This window comes from Heteronotia binoei, chromosome 6 (assembly GCF_032191835.1).
Source record: "Heteronotia binoei isolate CCM8104 ecotype False Entrance Well chromosome 6, APGP_CSIRO_Hbin_v1, whole genome shotgun sequence".
Taxonomy (NCBI): Eukaryota; Metazoa; Chordata; class Lepidosauria; order Squamata; family Gekkonidae; genus Heteronotia; species Heteronotia binoei.
Genome location: NC_083228.1, coordinates 142104323 through 142121919, shown reverse-complemented (window position 1 = coordinate 142121919; position 17597 = coordinate 142104323). Strand labels below are relative to the sequence as shown.

General features: G+C 50.8%; 1 protein-coding gene across 1 annotated transcript in view; it reads left to right on the top strand.

Moving 5' to 3' along the window:
* The window catches only part of LOC132574479 (26S proteasome non-ATPase regulatory subunit 1-like), a gene marked incomplete at its 5' end in the record, with an annotated part of 261677 nt that overhangs the window by 12337 nt on the left and 231743 nt on the right, over positions 1–17597 (top strand). The window contains 4 exons of the mRNA XM_060242832.1: positions 5449–5675; positions 8963–9029; positions 15544–15672; positions 17012–17100. Coding sequence (XP_060098815.1) covers positions 5449–5675; positions 8963–9029; positions 15544–15672; positions 17012–17100 — 512 coding nt within the window. The remainder of the gene's footprint in view (positions 1–5448; positions 5676–8962; positions 9030–15543; positions 15673–17011; positions 17101–17597) is intronic.

The window sequence follows — 17597 nt, the reverse complement described above, 5'->3', positions numbered from 1 at the left end:
CACTGAGCCACAGCTGCATTCATGGCTCTCCAGGGTCTCCAGCTGAGGTCTTTTACACCTACTTGCCTGGACCCTTTTTAGTTGGAGATGCTGGGGACTGAACCTGGGACCTTCTGCTTACCAAGCAGATGCTCTACCACTGAGCCACAGCCCCATTCATGGCTCTCCAGGGTCTCCAGCTGAGGTCTTTCACACCTACTTGCCTGGACCCTTTTTAGTTGGAGATGCTGGGGACTAAACCTGGGACCTTCTGCTTATCAAGCAGATGCTCTACCACTGAGCCACAGCCCCATTCATGGCTCTCCAGGGTCTCAAGCTGAGGTCTTTCACACCTACTTGCCTGGACCCTTTTTAGTTGGAGATGCCGGGGACTGAACCTGGGACCTTCTGCTTACCAAGCAGATGCTCTACCACTGAGCCACAGCCCCATTCATGGCTCTCCAGGGTCTCCAGCTGAGGTCTTTCACACCTACTTGCCTGGACCCTTTTTAGTTGGAGATGCCGGGGACTGAACCTGGGACCTTCTGCTTATCAAGCAGATGCTCTACCACTGAGCCACAGCCCCATTCATGGCTCTCCAGGGTCTCAAGCTGAGGTCTTTCACACCTACTTGCCTGGACCCTTTTTAGTTGGAGATGCTGGGGACTGAACCTGGGACCTTCTGCTTACCAGGCAGATGCTCTACCACTGAGCCACCGTCCCTCCCAAATGAATCTGGTTCATATACTAGGTCCGAATGCAGCAGGAGTCCTGCAGCTGTCAAGTTCTGCGGGTTCTTCACCAATCAGCCCTCCTTCGTTTCATGAAAGGATTTCGTTTAGAATTAGCAAAGACATTTCAGACTGGCGGGTCTTTGCTGAAACCGAAGGCAAAGACCTCATCCCACCTTGGGTCCATCCGTTACACGTTTCGAAAGCCAAAGCACCCAAATCTACCAATCATACGTTCCACACACCCCCCCCTTTCTCAGTTAACTATGCCCCCCTTTGTCCAGCAGAAAATGAAACACTTGAAAGTCTCTGTGAACTGATTACGCCAGGGGCCTTGGAGAGCTAGGAGCTCGGCTCTCAGGGTGGAAAGATACATAAAAAGTTGCAGGCGTAACAGACCAGTGTATGAGAGCGAAGAAATAGTTGCAAAGCGGGTCCCAAAGGTTGTTACAAGTTACACACAAGCATGGTCCCCTCCCTTCCAGAATCATGGCAAGAGGCACTCTTGACAGTAGCATCGTTAACACAATTCGTGGCAGGGGGTGAGCTTTTGGGAGACACTTCTCACTTCTAGAGAGCCAGTTTGGTATAGAGAGAGCCAGTTTGGTGTAGTGGTGAAGTGCGCAGACTCTTACCTGGGAGAACAGGTTTGATTCCCCCCTCCTCCACTTGCACCTGCTGGGATGGCCTTGGGTCAGCCAGAGCTCTGGCAGACGTTGTCCTTGGAAGAGCAGCTGCTGTATAGAGGGTGTCTGTTGTGGGGGAGGAAGGTAAAGGAGATTGTGAGCCGCTCTGAGTCTCTGAGATTCTGAGTGGAGAGCGGGATATAAATCCAATATCATCATCTCCTTGTCCTCCTCTTCCTCCTCCTCTTTTTCTTCCTCTTCTTTCTCCTCTTCTTCCTCTTCTTTCTCCTCTTCTTCCTCTTCTTTCTCCTCTTCTTCTTCCTCTTCTTTCTCCTCCTCTTCTTTCTCCTCCTCCTCTTCCTCCTCCTCTTTTTCTTTGTCCTCCTCCTCTTCTTTCTCCTCCTCCTCCTCATCTTCCTTTTCTTCTTCCTCTTCTTTCTCCTCCTCTTCTTCTTACTCTTCTTTCTCCTCCTCTTCCTCTTCTTTCTCCTCATCCTCTTCTTTCTCTTCCTCCTCTTCTTTTTTCTTCTCTTCCTCCTCTTCCTCCTCTTCTTCTTCCTCTTTCTCCTCCTCCTCCTCTTCTTCATCTTCTTTCTCTTCTTCCTCTTCTTCTTCCTCTTCTTTTTCCATCTCTTCCTCCTCCTCCTCCTCGTCTTCCTCTTTTTTCTCTTCCTCCTCTTCTTCTTCCTCTTCTTTTTCCTTCTCTTCCTCCTACTCTTCTTCCTCTTCCTCCTTCTCTTCTTCCTCTTTCTCCTCCTCCTTTTCTTTCTCCTCCTCCTCTTCTTTCTCCTCCTCCTCCTCTTCTTCATCTTCTTTTTCCTTCTCTTCTTCCTCTTCCTCTTCTTCTTCCTCTTTCTCCTCCTCCTCTTTTTCCTCTTCTTTCTCCTACTCCTCTTCTTCATCTTCTTTCTCCTCCTCTTCCTCCTCCTCCTCGTTCCCAGTGTTGGTGGTCTTTAAGGTGCTCCTGGATTCTTTGCTCTTTTCTCCTCCTACAAACAGACTAACATGGTGACCCATCTTTTTTTTTTTTTGCATTATTTTTGGTGTGCCCCCATGCCTGGAAGTCATGGCAACCTCTGCCAACTCCTGCTGGGGCCTGGAGGACATTCAGAGAAGTGGCTTGATATAGCCTGCCACTGCCTCCCAGCCCTGGTATTCTTTGAGGTCTCCCATCCAATTCCTTGCCATCCTGATAGGTCTGAATCTGTTAGCCAGGGGGAAGCCCTGATGATTTCAGAGGACTTCTGTGTGCTTAGGATTGGTATCCAGTCACACAATTTGGTGTTGGAGAGGGCTGTCCAGTAACAAGAGGCTTAGGAGGACTCCATTGGGTTTTCAACGCAAGAGGCATTCAGAGGTGGTTTGCCATCACCTGCCTCTGTGTAGCAACCCTGGGCTTCCTTGGTGGTCTCCCTTCCAAGCACTAACCTGAGAGCCAGTCTGGTGTGGTGCTTAAGTGCGCGGACTCTTATCTGGGAGAATGGGGTTTGATTCCCCTCTTCTCCACTTGCACCTGCTGGCATGGCCTTTGGTCAGCCATAGCTCTGGCAGAGGTTGTCCTTGAAAGGGCAGCTGCTGGGAGAGCCCTCACAGCCCCACCCACCTCACATGGTGTCTGTCTCCTGAGAGCCAGTCTGGTGTAGTGGTTAAGTGCTTGGACTCTTATCTGGGAGAACCGGGTTTGATTCCCCACTCCTCCACTTGCAGCTGCTGGAATGGCCTGGGTCAGCCAGAGCTCTGGCAGAAGGTGTCCTTGAAAGGGCAACTGCTGTGAGAGCCCTCTTAGCCCCACCCACCTCACAGGGTGTCTGTTTTGGGGGGGAGAAGATAGAGGAGATTGTGAGCCGCTCTGAGTCTCTGATTCGGGGAGAAGGGCGGGGTATAAATCTGCAGTCTTCTTCTTCTTGCTTAGCTTACAAAATCTGATGAAATCGAGCTAGCCTGGGCAATCCATGTCAAGGTGCAGAAGAAGATGAGATTGGATTTATACCCCACTCTTTGCTAGCCAGAGGAGTCTCAGAGTGGCTCACAGATCTCCTTTCCTTTCCCTTCTCCTCCCCACAACAGACACCCTGTGAGGTGGGTGAGGCTGAGAGAGCTCTCCCAGAAGCTGCCCTTTCAAGGACAACTCTTGTGAGAGCTGTGGCTGACACAAGGCCATTCCAGCAGGTGCAAGTGGAGGATTGGGGAATCAGACACGGTTCTTCCAGATAAGAGCCTGCATGCTTAACCACTACACCAAACTGAATAGAAGGAATAGAGGATTTAAATTTTAATAAGACAAGCTTGTGCTATGATAGCAGATGAAACATGCCTGTATCTAGTTCTGATGAACCCTGAGGCAGAACGGGATGAAGAAGAAGAAGACCGTAGATTTATACCCTGCCCTTCTCTCGGAATCAGAGTCTCAGAGCGGCTTGCAATCTCCTTCCCCACGACAGACACCCTGTGAGGTGGGTGAGGCTGAGAGAGCTCTCCCAGAAGCTGCCCTTTCAAGGACAACTCTTGCGAGAGCTATGGCTGAACCAAGGCCATTCCAGCAGGTGCAAGTGGAGGAATGGGGAAGTAGACATGGTTCTCCCAGATAAGAGCCTACATGCTTAACCACTACACCAAATAGAAAGAGTAGAAGTTTTAAATTTTAATAAGACAAATTTGTGCTATGATAGCAGATGAAACATGCCTGTATCTAGTTCTGATGAACCCTGAGGCAGGAAGGAAGAAGAAGACCGTAGATTTATACCCCACCCTTCTCTCAGAATCAGAGTCTCAGAGCTGCTGACAATCTCCTTCCCCCACAACAGACACCCTGTGAGGTGGGTGGGGCTGAGAGAGCTCTGCCAGAAGCTGCCCTTTCAAGGACAACTCTTGCGAGAGCTATGGCTGACCCAAGCCCATTCCAGCAGCTGCAGGTGAAGGAGTGGGGAATCAAACCCGGTTCTTCCAGATAAGCGTCCGCGCACTTAACCACTACACCAAATTGTCTCTCAGGAGACAGACACCCTGTGAGGTGGATGGGGCTGAGAGAGCTCTGACAGAAGCTGCCCTTTCAAGGACAGCTCTCTGAGAGTTATGGCTGACCCAAGGCTATTTCAGCAGCTGCAGGTGGAGGAGTGGGGAATCAAACCCAGTTCTCTCAGTTAAGAGAGCTATAGCTGACCCAAGGCCATTCCAGCAGCTGCAAGTGGAGGAGCGGGGAATCAAACCCAGTTCTCTCAGTTAAGAGAGCTCTGGCTGACCCAAGGCCATTCCAGCAGCTGCAGGTGGAGGAGCGGGGAATCAAACCCAGTTCTCTCAGTTAAGAGAGCTCTGGCTGACCCAAGGCCATTCCAGCAGCTGCAGGTGGAGGAGCGGGGAATCAAACCCAGTTCTCTCAGTTAAGAGAGCTCTGGCTGACCCAAGGCCATTCCAGCAGCTGCAAGTGGAGGAGCGGGGAATCAAACCCAGTCCTCTCAGTTAAGAGAGCTCTGGCTGACCCAAGGCCATTCCAGCAGCTGCAGGTGGAGGAGCGGGGAATCAAACCTGGTTCTCCCAGTTAAGAGAGCTCTGGCTGACCCAAGGCGATTCCAGCAGCTGCAAGTGAAGGAGTGGGGAATCAAACCCGGTTCTGCCAGATAAGAGAGCTCTGGCTGACCCAAGGCCATTCCAGCAGCTGCAAGTGGAGGAGCGGGGAATCAAACCCAGTTCTCTCAGTTAAGAGAGCTATAGCTGACCCAAGGCCATTCCAGCAGCTGCAAGTGGAGGAGCGGGGAATCAAACCCAGTTCTCTCAGTTAAGAGAGCTCTGGCTGACCCAAGGCCATTCCAGCAGCTGCAAGTGGAGGAGTGGGGAATCAAACCTGGTTCTCCCAGTTAAGAGAGCTCTGGCTGACCCAAGGCCATTCCAGCAGCTGCAAGTGAAGGAGTGGGGAATCAAACCTGGTTCTCCCAGTTAAGAGAGCTCTGGCTGACCCAAGGCCATTCCAGCAGCTGCAGGTGGAGGAGTGGGGAATCAAACCCCGTTCTCCCAGGTAAGAGTCCATGCACTTAACCACGACACCAAGGGGAGAGAGCACATAGTCTTAAGAAGCCCATCCTTCCCACCTGCTGACTCCTTTTCTCTCCCTCTCGCAGTGCCTCATCTTCTTAGACGATCCGCAGGCCGTGAGTGACATCTTGGAGAAGCTGGTGAAGGAGGACAACCTGCTCATGGCGTACCAGATCTGCTTCGACCTGTATGAAAGCGCCAGCCAGCAGTTCCTCTCCGCTGTGATTCAGAACCTCCGGACCGTGGGCTCCCCTATTGCTTCTGTGCCCGGGTCGACTAACACGGGGACTGTCCCCAGCGTGGAAAAAGAAGGGTAAGCCGGCCTCTCTTTCCAAAATTGAAGGTGGACCAGAAGGTAGAAAAGCTGTGCAGTCAGAGATAGGAGAACACAGATAGAAAACCACCTTATAAATGCAAAATACTGTGTTCTGCACGACGCTATGCTTAAGTTATGTTTTGACTAAATTCAGAAAGTGCTCCACAGTTATACATAAGAACATAAGAGAAGCCATGTTGGATCAGGGCAATGGCCCATCCAGTCCAGCACTGTGTCACATAAAAACATAAGAGAAACCATCTTGGAGCAGGCCAATGGCCCATCCAGTCCAACACTCTGTGTCACAGAAGAACATAAGAGAAGCCATCTTGGAGCAGGCCAATGGCCCATCCAGTCCAGCACTCTGTGTCACATAAGAACATAAGAGAAGCCATGTTGCATCAGGACAATGGCCCATCCTGGCCAACACTCTGAGTCACATAAGAACATAAGAGAAGCCTTGTTGGATCAGGCCAATGGCCTCTCCAATCCAACACTCTGTGTCACATAAGAACATAAGAGAAGCCATGTTGGAGCAGGCCAATGGCCCATCCAGTCCAACACTCTGAGTCCCATAAGAACATAAGAGAGGACACGTTGGATCCGGCCAAAGGCCCCTCCAGTCCAACACTCTGTGTCTCCTAAGAACATAAGAGAAGCCATGTTGGATCAGGCCAATGACCCCTCCAGTCCAACACTCTGAGTCACATAAGAACATAAGAGAAGCCATGTTGGATCAGGGCAATGGCCCATCCAGTCCAGCACTGTGTCACATAAAAACATAAGAGAAACCATCTTGGAGCAGGCCAATGGCCCATCCAGTCCAACACTCTGTGTCACAGAAGAACATAAGAGAAGCCATCTTGGAGCAGGCCAATGGCCCATCCAGTCCAGCACTCTGTGTCACATAAGAACATAAGAGAAGCCATGTTGCATCAGGACAATGGCCCATCCTGGCCAACACTCTGAGTCACATAAGAACATAAGAGAAGCCTTGTTGGATCAGGCCAATGGCCTCTCCAATCCAACACTCTGTGTCACATAAGAACATAAGAGAAGCCATGTTGGAGCAGGCCAATGGCCCATCCAGTCCAACACTCTGAGTCCCATAAGAACATAAGAGAGGACACGTTGGATCAGGCCAAAGGCCCCTCCAGTCCAACACTCTGTGTCTCCTAAGAACATAAGAGAAGCCATGTTGGATCAGGCCAATGACCCCTCCAGTCCAACACTCTGAGTCACATAAGAACATAAGAGAAGCCATGTTGGATCAGGCCAATAGCCCATTCAGTCCAACACTCCGTGTCACATAAAAACATAAGAGAAGCCATGTTGGATCAGGCCAATGGCCCATCCAGTCCATACTCTGAGTCACATAAGAACATAAGAGAAGCCATGTTGGATCAGGCCAATGGCCCCTCCAGTCCAACACTCTGAGTCACATAAGAACATAAGAGAAGCCATGTTGGATCAGGCCAATGGCCCCTCCAGTCCAACACTCTGAGTCACATAAGAACATAAGAGAAGCCATGTTGGATCAGGCCAATAGCCCATTCAGTCCAACACTCCGTGTCACATAAAAACATAAGAGAAGCCATGTTGGAGCAGGCCAATGGCCCATCCAGTCCATACTCTGAGTCACATAAGAACATAAGAGAAGCCTTGTTGGATCAGGCCAATGGCCCCTCCAGTCCAACACTCTGTGTCACATAAGAACATAAGAGAAGCCATGTTGGATCAGGCCAATAGCCCATCCAGTCCAACACTCCGTGTCACATAAAAACATAAGAGAAGCCATGTTGGAGTAGGCCAATGGCCCATCCAGTCCAACACTCTGTGTCACATAAGAACATAAGAGAAGCCTTGTTGGATCAGGCCAATGGCCCATCCAGTCCAACACTCTGTGTCACATAAGAACACAAGAGAAGCCATGTTGGAGCAGGCCAGCGGCCCCTCCACGCCAACACTCTGTGTCACATAAGAGAAGCCTTGTTGGATCAGGCCAATGGCCTATCCAGTCCAACACTCTGTGTCAAATAAGAACACAAGAGAAGCCATGTTGGAGCAGGCCAATGGCCCATCTAGGCCAACACTTTGTGTCACATAAAAACGTAAGAGAAGCCATCTTGGATCAGGCCAATGGTCCCTCTAGTCCAACACTCTGTGTCACATATGAACATAAGAGAAGCCCTGTTGGATCAGGCCAATAGCCCATCCAGTCCAACACTCCATGTCACATAAGTACATAAGAGAAGCCATGTTGGATCAGGCCAATGACCCCTCCAGTCCAACACTCTGTGTCACATAAGAGAAGCCATGTTGGACCAGGCCAATAGCCCATCCAGTCCAACACTCCGTGTCACAAGAACATAAGAGAAGCCATGTTGGATCATGCCAATGACCCCTGCAGTTCAACACTCTGTGTCACATAAGAACATAAGAGAAGCCATGTTGGATCAGGCCAATGGCCCCTCCAGTCCAACACTTTGTGTCACATAAGAACATAAGAGAAGCCATGTTGGATCAGAAGAAGAAGAAGATATTGGATTTATATCCCGCCCTCCACTCGGAAGAGTCTCAGAGCGGCTCACAATCTCCTTTACCTTCCTCCCCCACAACAGACACCCTGTGAGGTGGGCAGGGCTGGAGAGGGCTCTCACAGCAGCTGCCCTTTCAAGGACAACCTCTGCCAGAGCTATGGCTGACCCAAGACCATTCCAGCAGGTGCAAGTGGAGGAGTGGGGAATCAAACCCGGTTTTCCCAGATAAGAGTCCGCACACTTAACCACTACACCAAACTGGCTCTCCAGATCAGGTCAATGGCCCCTCCTGTCCAACACTCTGAGTCGCATAAGAACATAAGAGAAGCCAGTGGCCCCTCCACTCCAACACTCTGTGTGTCACACAGTGGCCAAAGAATCCAGGTGCCACCAAGAGGTCCATCAGTGGGGCCAGGACACTAGAACCTCTCCCACTGTTACCCTTCTCCAAGCACCAAGAATACAGAATATCACTGCCCCAGACATAAGAACATAAGAGAAGCTATGTTGGATCAGGCCAGTGGCCCCTCCATTCCAACATTCTGTGTCACACAGTGGCCAAAAAACCCCCAGGTGCCATCAGGAGGTCCATCAGTGGGGCCAGGCGTTGTGGAAGGGCTAGGCCTAAGAAGTGGCTAGGTGTCTTCGGATTACCACTCAGGTCTTCTGCAGCTTTCCAGAACTTGGAGAACAGTCTGATCCAGCCCATGATGCAAAGAAGGCTGTTCTGTTTTCTTTTCCTAGGGACACCATGGAGACAGAGGAAAAGGCAGGGAGTCCTGTGGCTGCAGGGAAATCCACCCAAAGCAGCGTAAGTACGGCTGTGTGAACGTTCTTTTGCTTTCAACGTTGCTGCGTTATAGATCTTCTCTTGCTCCTGTGTCTTGAAAGGGCTTGCAGTGCCACAGAAAGCTGTCTTTCCCACAACATTATGCCAGTCCTTGTGAGCGGTGCTGCCTTATACCAAGAAAGACCTACTCAGACTGGCAGGGGCTCTCCAGCATCTCACGCAAAGGTCTTTCCCATCACCTCCTGCCTGGTCCTTTTTAAGTGGAGATGCCGGGGATTGAACCTGGGACCTCCTGCATGCCAAGCAGAGCCTCTTCCATTGAGCCACAGCCCCTCCTTGTCCTGTGTCAACTCGACCCAGGCTCTTGTGCTGTTGCTGTCTTCTCAACCCTAGATGCTGAGACAGTGATGACTTTTCCATTCCTAATTCCCCGTTCCTCTGAAATGGGATGCTCTCTTTTAATAGGCTGTGTTTTCTCTATAAAAGAGGGCTGGCTTGCATAAAGATGTGTCGCGGTTTGACTTTTGCAGGGCATTGGCAGGTTTTTCTGCGCGTGTGTTTTGGTAAGGTTTGCTCCTTAAAAGCACGGAACAAAAGCACGCCTTATTTAGTCACCGGCTGCAATTCTGAATACTTAAATGCCTGCAGTTATACTTTCACGGCTGCGTGTTTCCCCAGATTTGCTAAACGGAACTTCTGAATCTTAATTATAAGTTATTCATAAGAAGTCAAGAAAAGCGCTACTGGATCAGACCAATAGTCCAGCCTCCTGTCTCACACAGTGGCCAACCAGTTCCTCTGGAAGGCCAACAACAGGGCTTAGAGGCTGAGGCCTTCATAAGAACATCAGAAGAGCCCTGCTGGGTCAGACCAGTGAGGGCCCATCTAATCCAGCCTCCTGTCTCACACAGTGGCCAACCAGTTCCTCTGGAGGGCCAACAACAGGGCACAGAGGCTGAGGCCTTCATAAGAACATCAGAAGAGCCCTGCTGGGTCAGACCAGTGAGGGTCCATCTAGTCCAGCCTCCTGCCTCACACAGTGGCCAACCAGTTCCTCTGGAGGGCCAACAACAGGGCACAGAGGCTGAGGCCTTCATAAGAACATCAGAAGAGCCCTGCTGGGTCAGACCAGTGAGGGTCCATCTAGTCCAGCCTCCTGCCTCACACAGTGGCCAACCAGTTCCTCTGGAGGGCCAACAACAGGGCACAGAGGCTGAGGCCTTCATAAGAACATCAGAAGAGCCCTGCTGGGTCAGACCAGTGAGGGTCCATCTAGTCCAGCATCCTGTCTCACACAGTGGCCAACCAGTTCCTCTGGAGGGCCAACAACAGGGCTTAGAGGCTGAGGCCATCCCTTGATGTTGCCTCCTGGCTCTGGGGTTCAGAGGCTTCATACCTCTGAACATGGAGTTCCCCTCAGTCGCCACGACTAGTAACCATTGATTGTCTAATCCTCTATTCGGGCTGTCTATTCCTGTGGCCGTCTCTACATCCTGCGGCAGAGAATTCCACGTTTTAATCATTCTCTGTGTAAAGTAGCATTTCCTTTTGTCTGTCCTTAATCACTTTCGTCAATTTAGAATAATTCTGGTCGTAAGAACATACAGAAGAACATGAGAGAAGCCGTGTTGGTTCAGGCCAATGGCCCATCCAGTCCAGCACTCTGTGTCACATAGTGGCCAAAAAACCCCAGGTGCCATCAGGAGGTCCATCAACGAGGCAGGGCACTAGAAGCACTCCCACTGTGCCGCCCCCCAAGCACCAAAAAGACAGAACATCACTTGCCCCAGACAGAGAGTTTCATCTATTCCCTGTGGCTAATAGCCACTGATGGACCTCTGCTCCATAAGAACATAAGAGAAGCCATGCTGGATCAGGCCAACAGCCCTTCCAGTCCAACACTCTGTGGCACACAGTGGCCAAAAAACCCCAGGTGTCAGCAGGAGCTCCACCAGCAGGGCCAGGACACTAGAAGCCCTCCCACTGTGTCCCCCCCCCCCTCCCCGGACCAAGAATACAGAGCATCCCTGCCCCGGACAGAAAGTTCCATCATTACCTCATGACCTTTGCTCTTGGTATTCTGGATCTCAGAAGCTTGTCTGAATTTCTGGGTTGTCTTTCTGTCAGGGAGAGGTCAGATCCGCAGGCACCGAGGAATAGCAGTCCGACAGCACTGAGTGCTCCCAAACCTATCCCTGGACTGACTAAACTGGTGTCCGGACACTGCTTCGAAGGCCTGCAGGGATGTGGGTGGGGCCAGAGTTCGTAAGACATGGTGTTGGAGACCTTCAGTCTGATGCCAACTTGGGTTTTTGCAGCGAAGCTCAGAGGATGAGAGAACGTCCAGGGTTTCCGATGTCTGACTGATGCACTTAGGGGGGGGAGAGATGTTCACCTGCCCTTGAAGTGTCTCACAATCTCCTTTACCTTCCTCCCCCACCCTGTGAGCAATACTCCTGCTAAGCTGTGGAGTCTTGTGAACAAAAATTCTAATCTGTGAGCCACCGGCCTTAAAAGTTTTGACCTACCGCATACATTAGGTTGCTCTGGGTCAGTTTTTCCTAAGACGAAAATGCGTGAGCTGGAGGCTAAAAAAACCCGAGCTCGCTCACGCCAGCTTAGAGGGAACAATGCCTGTGAGGTAGGTGGACCTGAGAGATCTCTGACAGAAGATGACCCGGTTTGTGAATGTCTCGGAGGGAGACATCCTACAAAGAGGTACTTCCTTGGCTGTAAGGAAGGGAGCTGAGCTGACATCGTCTTTCCATCCCAGGTCACATGGGGTTTGAAACTTGGCCAGTTAACACAGTGCTGACACATGGAAGTGCCTTGGCTTTTAAAGCCTATGCTTTTCTTTCCCACCCCCTTCCCACATTCTGGCTGACCACAGAGACCCCTTAAGAGAGCCAGTATGGTGTCGTGGTTAAGTGTATGGACTCTTATCTGAGAGAACCGGGTTTGATACCCTGCTCCTCCACTTGCAACTGCTGGAATGGCCTTGGGTCAGCCATAGCTCTTGTAGAGTTGTCCTTGAAAGGGCAGCTGCTGTAAGAGCTCTCTCAGCCCCACCTACTTCACAGGGTGTCTGTTGTGGGGGGGGGGAAGGTAAAGGAGATTGTGAGCTGCTCTGAGACTCTTCGGAATGGAGGGCGGGATATAAATCCAATATCTTCAACTACCTCACAGGGTGTCTGTTGTGGTAGAGGAAGGTAAAGGAGATTGCGAGCTGCTCTGAGACTCTTCGGAGTGGAGGGTGGGATATAAATCCAATTTAAATCTCCATTGAAACAAAGTTGCAAGGAAAACTTGGGGAGGGGGGAGAGAAGAGAGCCCTGCGGGCCTGATTAAAGACTTTAGGGGGCTGGTTTGGCCCGCGGGCCACATGTTCAACGCCCCCTGGTCTAAATATTACGCATCTTAACATTTTGACGTTTGGTAAGTATCCCTTTTTCTGCAGGGAGTGATTTTGCTGTAGAAACCAGCATGAGCTTTTGGACTCTTTAGCCCTTTCCCAGAATTGTATTTTGTGGAGGGGGTGGGGAGAGCATAATGAGGGCAGAAATTCCACATTGGTTGTGCGTTGGTAAATAAAAGAGCATTCTGCTCATGCCCAGAGGCGTGCGTTCCTTTATATGTGCAAGTTAGGGCAAGGTGATTGGCAGTTAATGATTAAGACTAGACACCAGGCTAAGTAAAACTGGGTGTTCTCATCTTTCTGTTTCTGGCCACCCTCAACAAATCCACCTGCTTTCAAGGCCAGTCTCCCCACTAAGCTTCCCAAATCCCCCGCCTGGGCGGGCGCCCCCCGATTTGGAGCCTCCTCCCCCCGCTTGGCAAAAATCCAGAAAGCGGGGGGGAATGGCGGCGCTTCCCACGCAGCCTAGAACCCAGCAGCTTCTCGTCTCCCCTTTCCACTGATCCCTGATGCTTCTCCTCCTCCCTTCCCTTCCCTTCTCACCTCCGATGGCAGCAGCTTCTCCTTGCTCCTCCCCTTCCCACCCAGCTCCATCGCAGCAGCCGGAGCTTTCCCAGGCTGCTTCCTGCCCCGCCCCAAAGGACCATGTGCCTTTGCACCTCCGGTGGTGCAAGGCTTCAACTTTCTGTGTCTGTGTCGCTATGAAGAAGCTGGCTGGTGAGTAGAGAGCCAATCCCCTACATCAGATCTGCGAGAAGGGGGGGGGGGATGGAGGAGAGGGAAACGTCGTCATTATTCCCTATGTGAAATACTTCTCATAGGGTATAATGGGGAATTGATCTGGAGGTTTCGGGGGCTCTGGGGGAGCTATTTTTTGAGGTAGAGGCACCAAATTTTCAGTATAGTATCTAGTGCCTCTCCCCAAAATACCCTCCAAGTTTCAAAACGATTGGACCAGGGGTTCCAGTTCTATGAGCCCCAAAAGAAGGTGCCCCTATCCTTCATTATTTCTTATGGAAGAAAGACATTTAAAAAGGTGTGCTGTCCCTTGAAATGTGGTGACCAGAACTCCCTTGGAGTTCAGTTATGCTTGTCACACCCTTGTTCCTCGCTCCGCCCCCAATGTCTCCTGGCTCCACCCCCAAAGTCCCCAGCTATTTCTTGAATTGGACTTGGCAACCCTACTCCCCACACAGACAGGGGAAAGAATCCCCATTAAAACTGTTGAATGCTATTGTTCTGTTCAGTGCTCTCCCTTGTTTCTCGGGTCACCACAGAATACAGAGACAAGCAAGAAAGAAGCAGGGATCCCGGAGAGAAAATGTTACGGGCCAGAGCAAAAAAAGAATTCATCTGATCAGAGAGAGGAGTTCAGTTACAGTTGTCTTGCAGCTTCCCTGTTGTCTTATAAAGCCTCTATCAGGGGTGCCTTCCAGAGAACCAGGATTAAAAGAGCTTGGCTTGCAGATTTCCTTTATGTCTTTGCGAAAGAAAGGGCTAGGAGGGGGAAAAACTGCCTTTCAAGCCTGAGAGAATTGAGGGGATTTTGACAGCTGTCTGTCTTTTTGTGTCTTGGTGTAGTGGTTTGGTGTGCGGACTCTTATCTGGGAGAACCGGGTTTGATTCCCCACTCCTCCACTTGCACCTGCTGAAATGGCCTTGGGTCAGCCATAGCTCTGGCAGAGGTTGTCCTTGAAAGGGCAGCTGCTGGGAGAGCCCTCTCCAGCCCCACCCACCTCACAGGGTGTCTGTTGTGGGGGAGGAAGGCAAAGGAGATTGTGAGCCACTCTGAGACTCTTCGGAGTGGAGGGCGGGATATAAATCCAATATCTTCATCTACCTCACAGGGTGTCTGTTGTGGGGGAGGAAGGTAAAGGAGATTGTGAGCCGCTCTGAGACTCTTCGGAGTGGAGGGTGGGATATAAATCCAATATCTTCATCTACCTCACAGGGTGTCTGTTGTGGGGGAGGAAGGTAAAGGAGATTGTGAGCCGCTCTGAGACTCTTTGGAGTGGAGGGCGGGATATAATCCAATATCTTCATCTACCTCACAGGGTGTCTGTTGTGGGGGAGGAAGGCAAAGGAGATTGTGAGCCGCTCTGAGACTCTTCGGAGTGGAGGGCGGGATATAAATCCATTATCTTCATCTACCTCACAGGGTGTCTGTTGTGGGGGAGGAAGGGAAAGGAGATTGTGAGCCGCTCTGATACTCTTCGGAGTGGAGGGCGGGATATAAATCCAATATCTTCATCTACCTCACAGGGTGTCTGTTGTGGGGGGAGGAAGGGAAAGGAGATTGTGAGCCACTCTGAGACTCTTCGGAGTGGAGGGTGGGATATAAATCCAATATCTTCATCTACCTCACAGGGTGTTTGTTGTGGGGGAGGAAGGGAAAGGAGATTGTGAGCCGCTCTGAGACTCTTCGGAGTGGAGGGCGGGATATAAATCCAATATCTTCATCTACCTCACAGGGTGTCTGTTGTGGGGGAGGAAGGTAAAGGAGATTGTGAGCCGCTCTGAGACTCTTGGGAGTGGAGGGTGGGATATAAATCCAATATCTTCATCTACCTCACAGGGTGTCTGTTGTGGGGGAGGAAGGTAAAGGAGATTGTGAGCCGCTCTGAGACTCTTTGGAGTGGAGGGTGGGATATAATCCAATATCTTCATCTACCTCACAGGGTGTCTGTTGTGGGGGAGGAAGGCAAAGGAGATTGTGAGCCGCTCTGAGACTCTTCGGAGTGGAGGGCGGGATATAAATCCAGTATCTTCATCTACCTCACAGGGTGTCTGTTGTGGGGGAGGAAGGGAAAGGAGATTGTGAGCCGCTCTGATACTCTTCGGAGTGGAGGGCGGGATATAAATCCAATATCTTCATCTACCTCACAGGGTGTCTGTTGTGGGGGGAGGAAGGGAAAGGAGATTGTGAGCCGCTCTGAGACTCTTCGGAGTGGAGGGTGGGATATAAATCCAATATCTTCATCTACCTCACAGGGTGTTTGTTGTGGGGGAGGAAGGGAAAGGAGATTGTGAGCCGCTCTTAGACTCTTCGGAGTGGAGGGCGGGATATAAATCCAATATCTTCTTCTTCATCTTCTTTTCTCTGCATGTGTACGTCTCAAGAACCCCGAGTCAAAAGAGCAGATCCCCAAAATGATCAAAATTTTAAGCGGCGAAATGGCCATTGAGTTACACCTGCAGTTTTTAATACGAAACAACAACACAGACCTCATGATCCTAAAAAACACAAAGGTGAGTAAGTGCTTTTTTGGAATTTAGCTGAAAGCCGCAGAATGTATCTTGGAAGTATTTATTCTCTTTGTGTCCTGGTAACATATTTTGGAGGATTCTGGGTTTTTATCTTTTACCAACATCACTGATGCCATTTCTTTCTGCTCCATGTCATTCGCCAAGGCAAAGGTGGCAGACGTGTGGAGGGAATTCAGAGCAACTGGTCCTAGAGAGGAGAGCAGGACAGACTGTATGATTCTGACACAGCTAGATTTCTTAGGGTGCTGCATTGGAAATGGAGCTGGGAGTGGAGGAAGAAGAAGAGGAGGATTAACATGACAGCAGCTGTTCGCTGTAGTGCAGGGGTGGCCAACGGTAGCTCTCCAGATGTTTTTTTGCCTACAACTCCCGTCAGCCCCAGCCAGCATAGGCAATGGCTGGGGCTGATGGGAGTTGTAGGCAAAAAACATCTGGAGAGCTACCATTGGCCACCCCTGCTGTAGTGGTGAAGTGCGCGGACTCTTATCTGGGAGAACCGGGTTTGATTCCCCACTCCTCCACTTGCACCTGCTGGAATGGCCTTGGATCAGCCATAGCTCTGGCAGAGGCTGTCCTTGAAAGGGCAGCTGCTGTGCGAGTCCTTTTAGCCCCACCTACCTCACAGGGTGTCTGTCGTGGGGGGAGGAGATATAGGAGATTGTGAGCCGCTCTGAGTCTCTGATCCAGGGAGAAGGGCGGGGTATAAATCTGCCCCCACTTCGCAGGATGTCTGTTGTGGGGGGGAGAAGATATAGGAGATTGTGAGCCGCTCTGATTCTCTGATCCAGGGTGAAGGGCGGGGTATAAATCTGCCCCCACCTCACAGGGTGTCTGTTGTACGGGGGGAGAAGATATAGGAGGTTATAAGATGCTCTGAGTCTGATTCAGAGAGAAGGGTGGGGTATAAATCTGCAGTTTCCCTCCTCCTCCTCCTCCTTCTTGGTGTTACCCAGTGTGCAAATTGGAGTTTGGAGCATGGTGGATTTTTTTTTTTATTTTTTAGTAACGTCACCATTTTGCTTCTCCAGTTTGAGAGCCAGTTTGGTGTAGTGGTTAAGTGTGTGGACTCTTACCTGGGAGAACCGGGTTTGATTCCCCACTCCTCCACTTGCACCTGCTGAGATGGCCTTGGGTCAGCCAGAGCTTTCATAGAAGCTGTCCTTGAAAGGGCAGCTGCTGTAAAAGCACTCTGAGCCCCACCTACCTCACAGGGTGTTTGTTGTTGGGGGGGGGGAGGTAGAGGAGATTGTGACCGCTCTGAGATTCAGAGTATAGGGCGGGATATTAATCCAGAATCTTCTTAAAATCTTCTTCTCCACAGGATGCTGTACGGAATTCCGTCTGTCACACAGCCACAGTTATAGCAAACTCCTTCATGCACTGCGGAACGACCAGTGACCAGTTCCTTAGGTAAAGGGTGGGCCGAAATGGGGGACGTGAAAGCAGAGGGGTGTAAACAGAGTTGTTATGGGAGCCTACGGATAGAAAGCACTTTTTAGGAGTTGTCCTTGAAAGGGCAGCTGCTGTGAGAGCCCTCTCAGCCCCACCCACCTCACAGGGTGTCTGTTGTGGGGGGGGGATATAAATCCAATATCTTCTTCATAAAGCAGCAGTACTGCAGTACTATGATCTGAACTCTCTGCTCACGACCTGAGTTCGAGCCCAGTGAAAGCTGGATTCAGGTAGCCGGCCCAAGGTTGACTCAGCCTCCCATCCTTCCGCGGTCGGTGAAATGAGTCCCCAGCTTGCTGGGGGGGAAGTGTAGATGACTGGGGAAGGCAAGGGCAAACCACCCCGTAAAAGGTCTGCCGTGAAAACGTTGTGAAAGCAACGTCACCCCAGAGTTGGAAACGACTGGTGCTTGCACAGGGGACCTTTCCCTTTCCTTTTTCTTGCGCTTAGTAAGA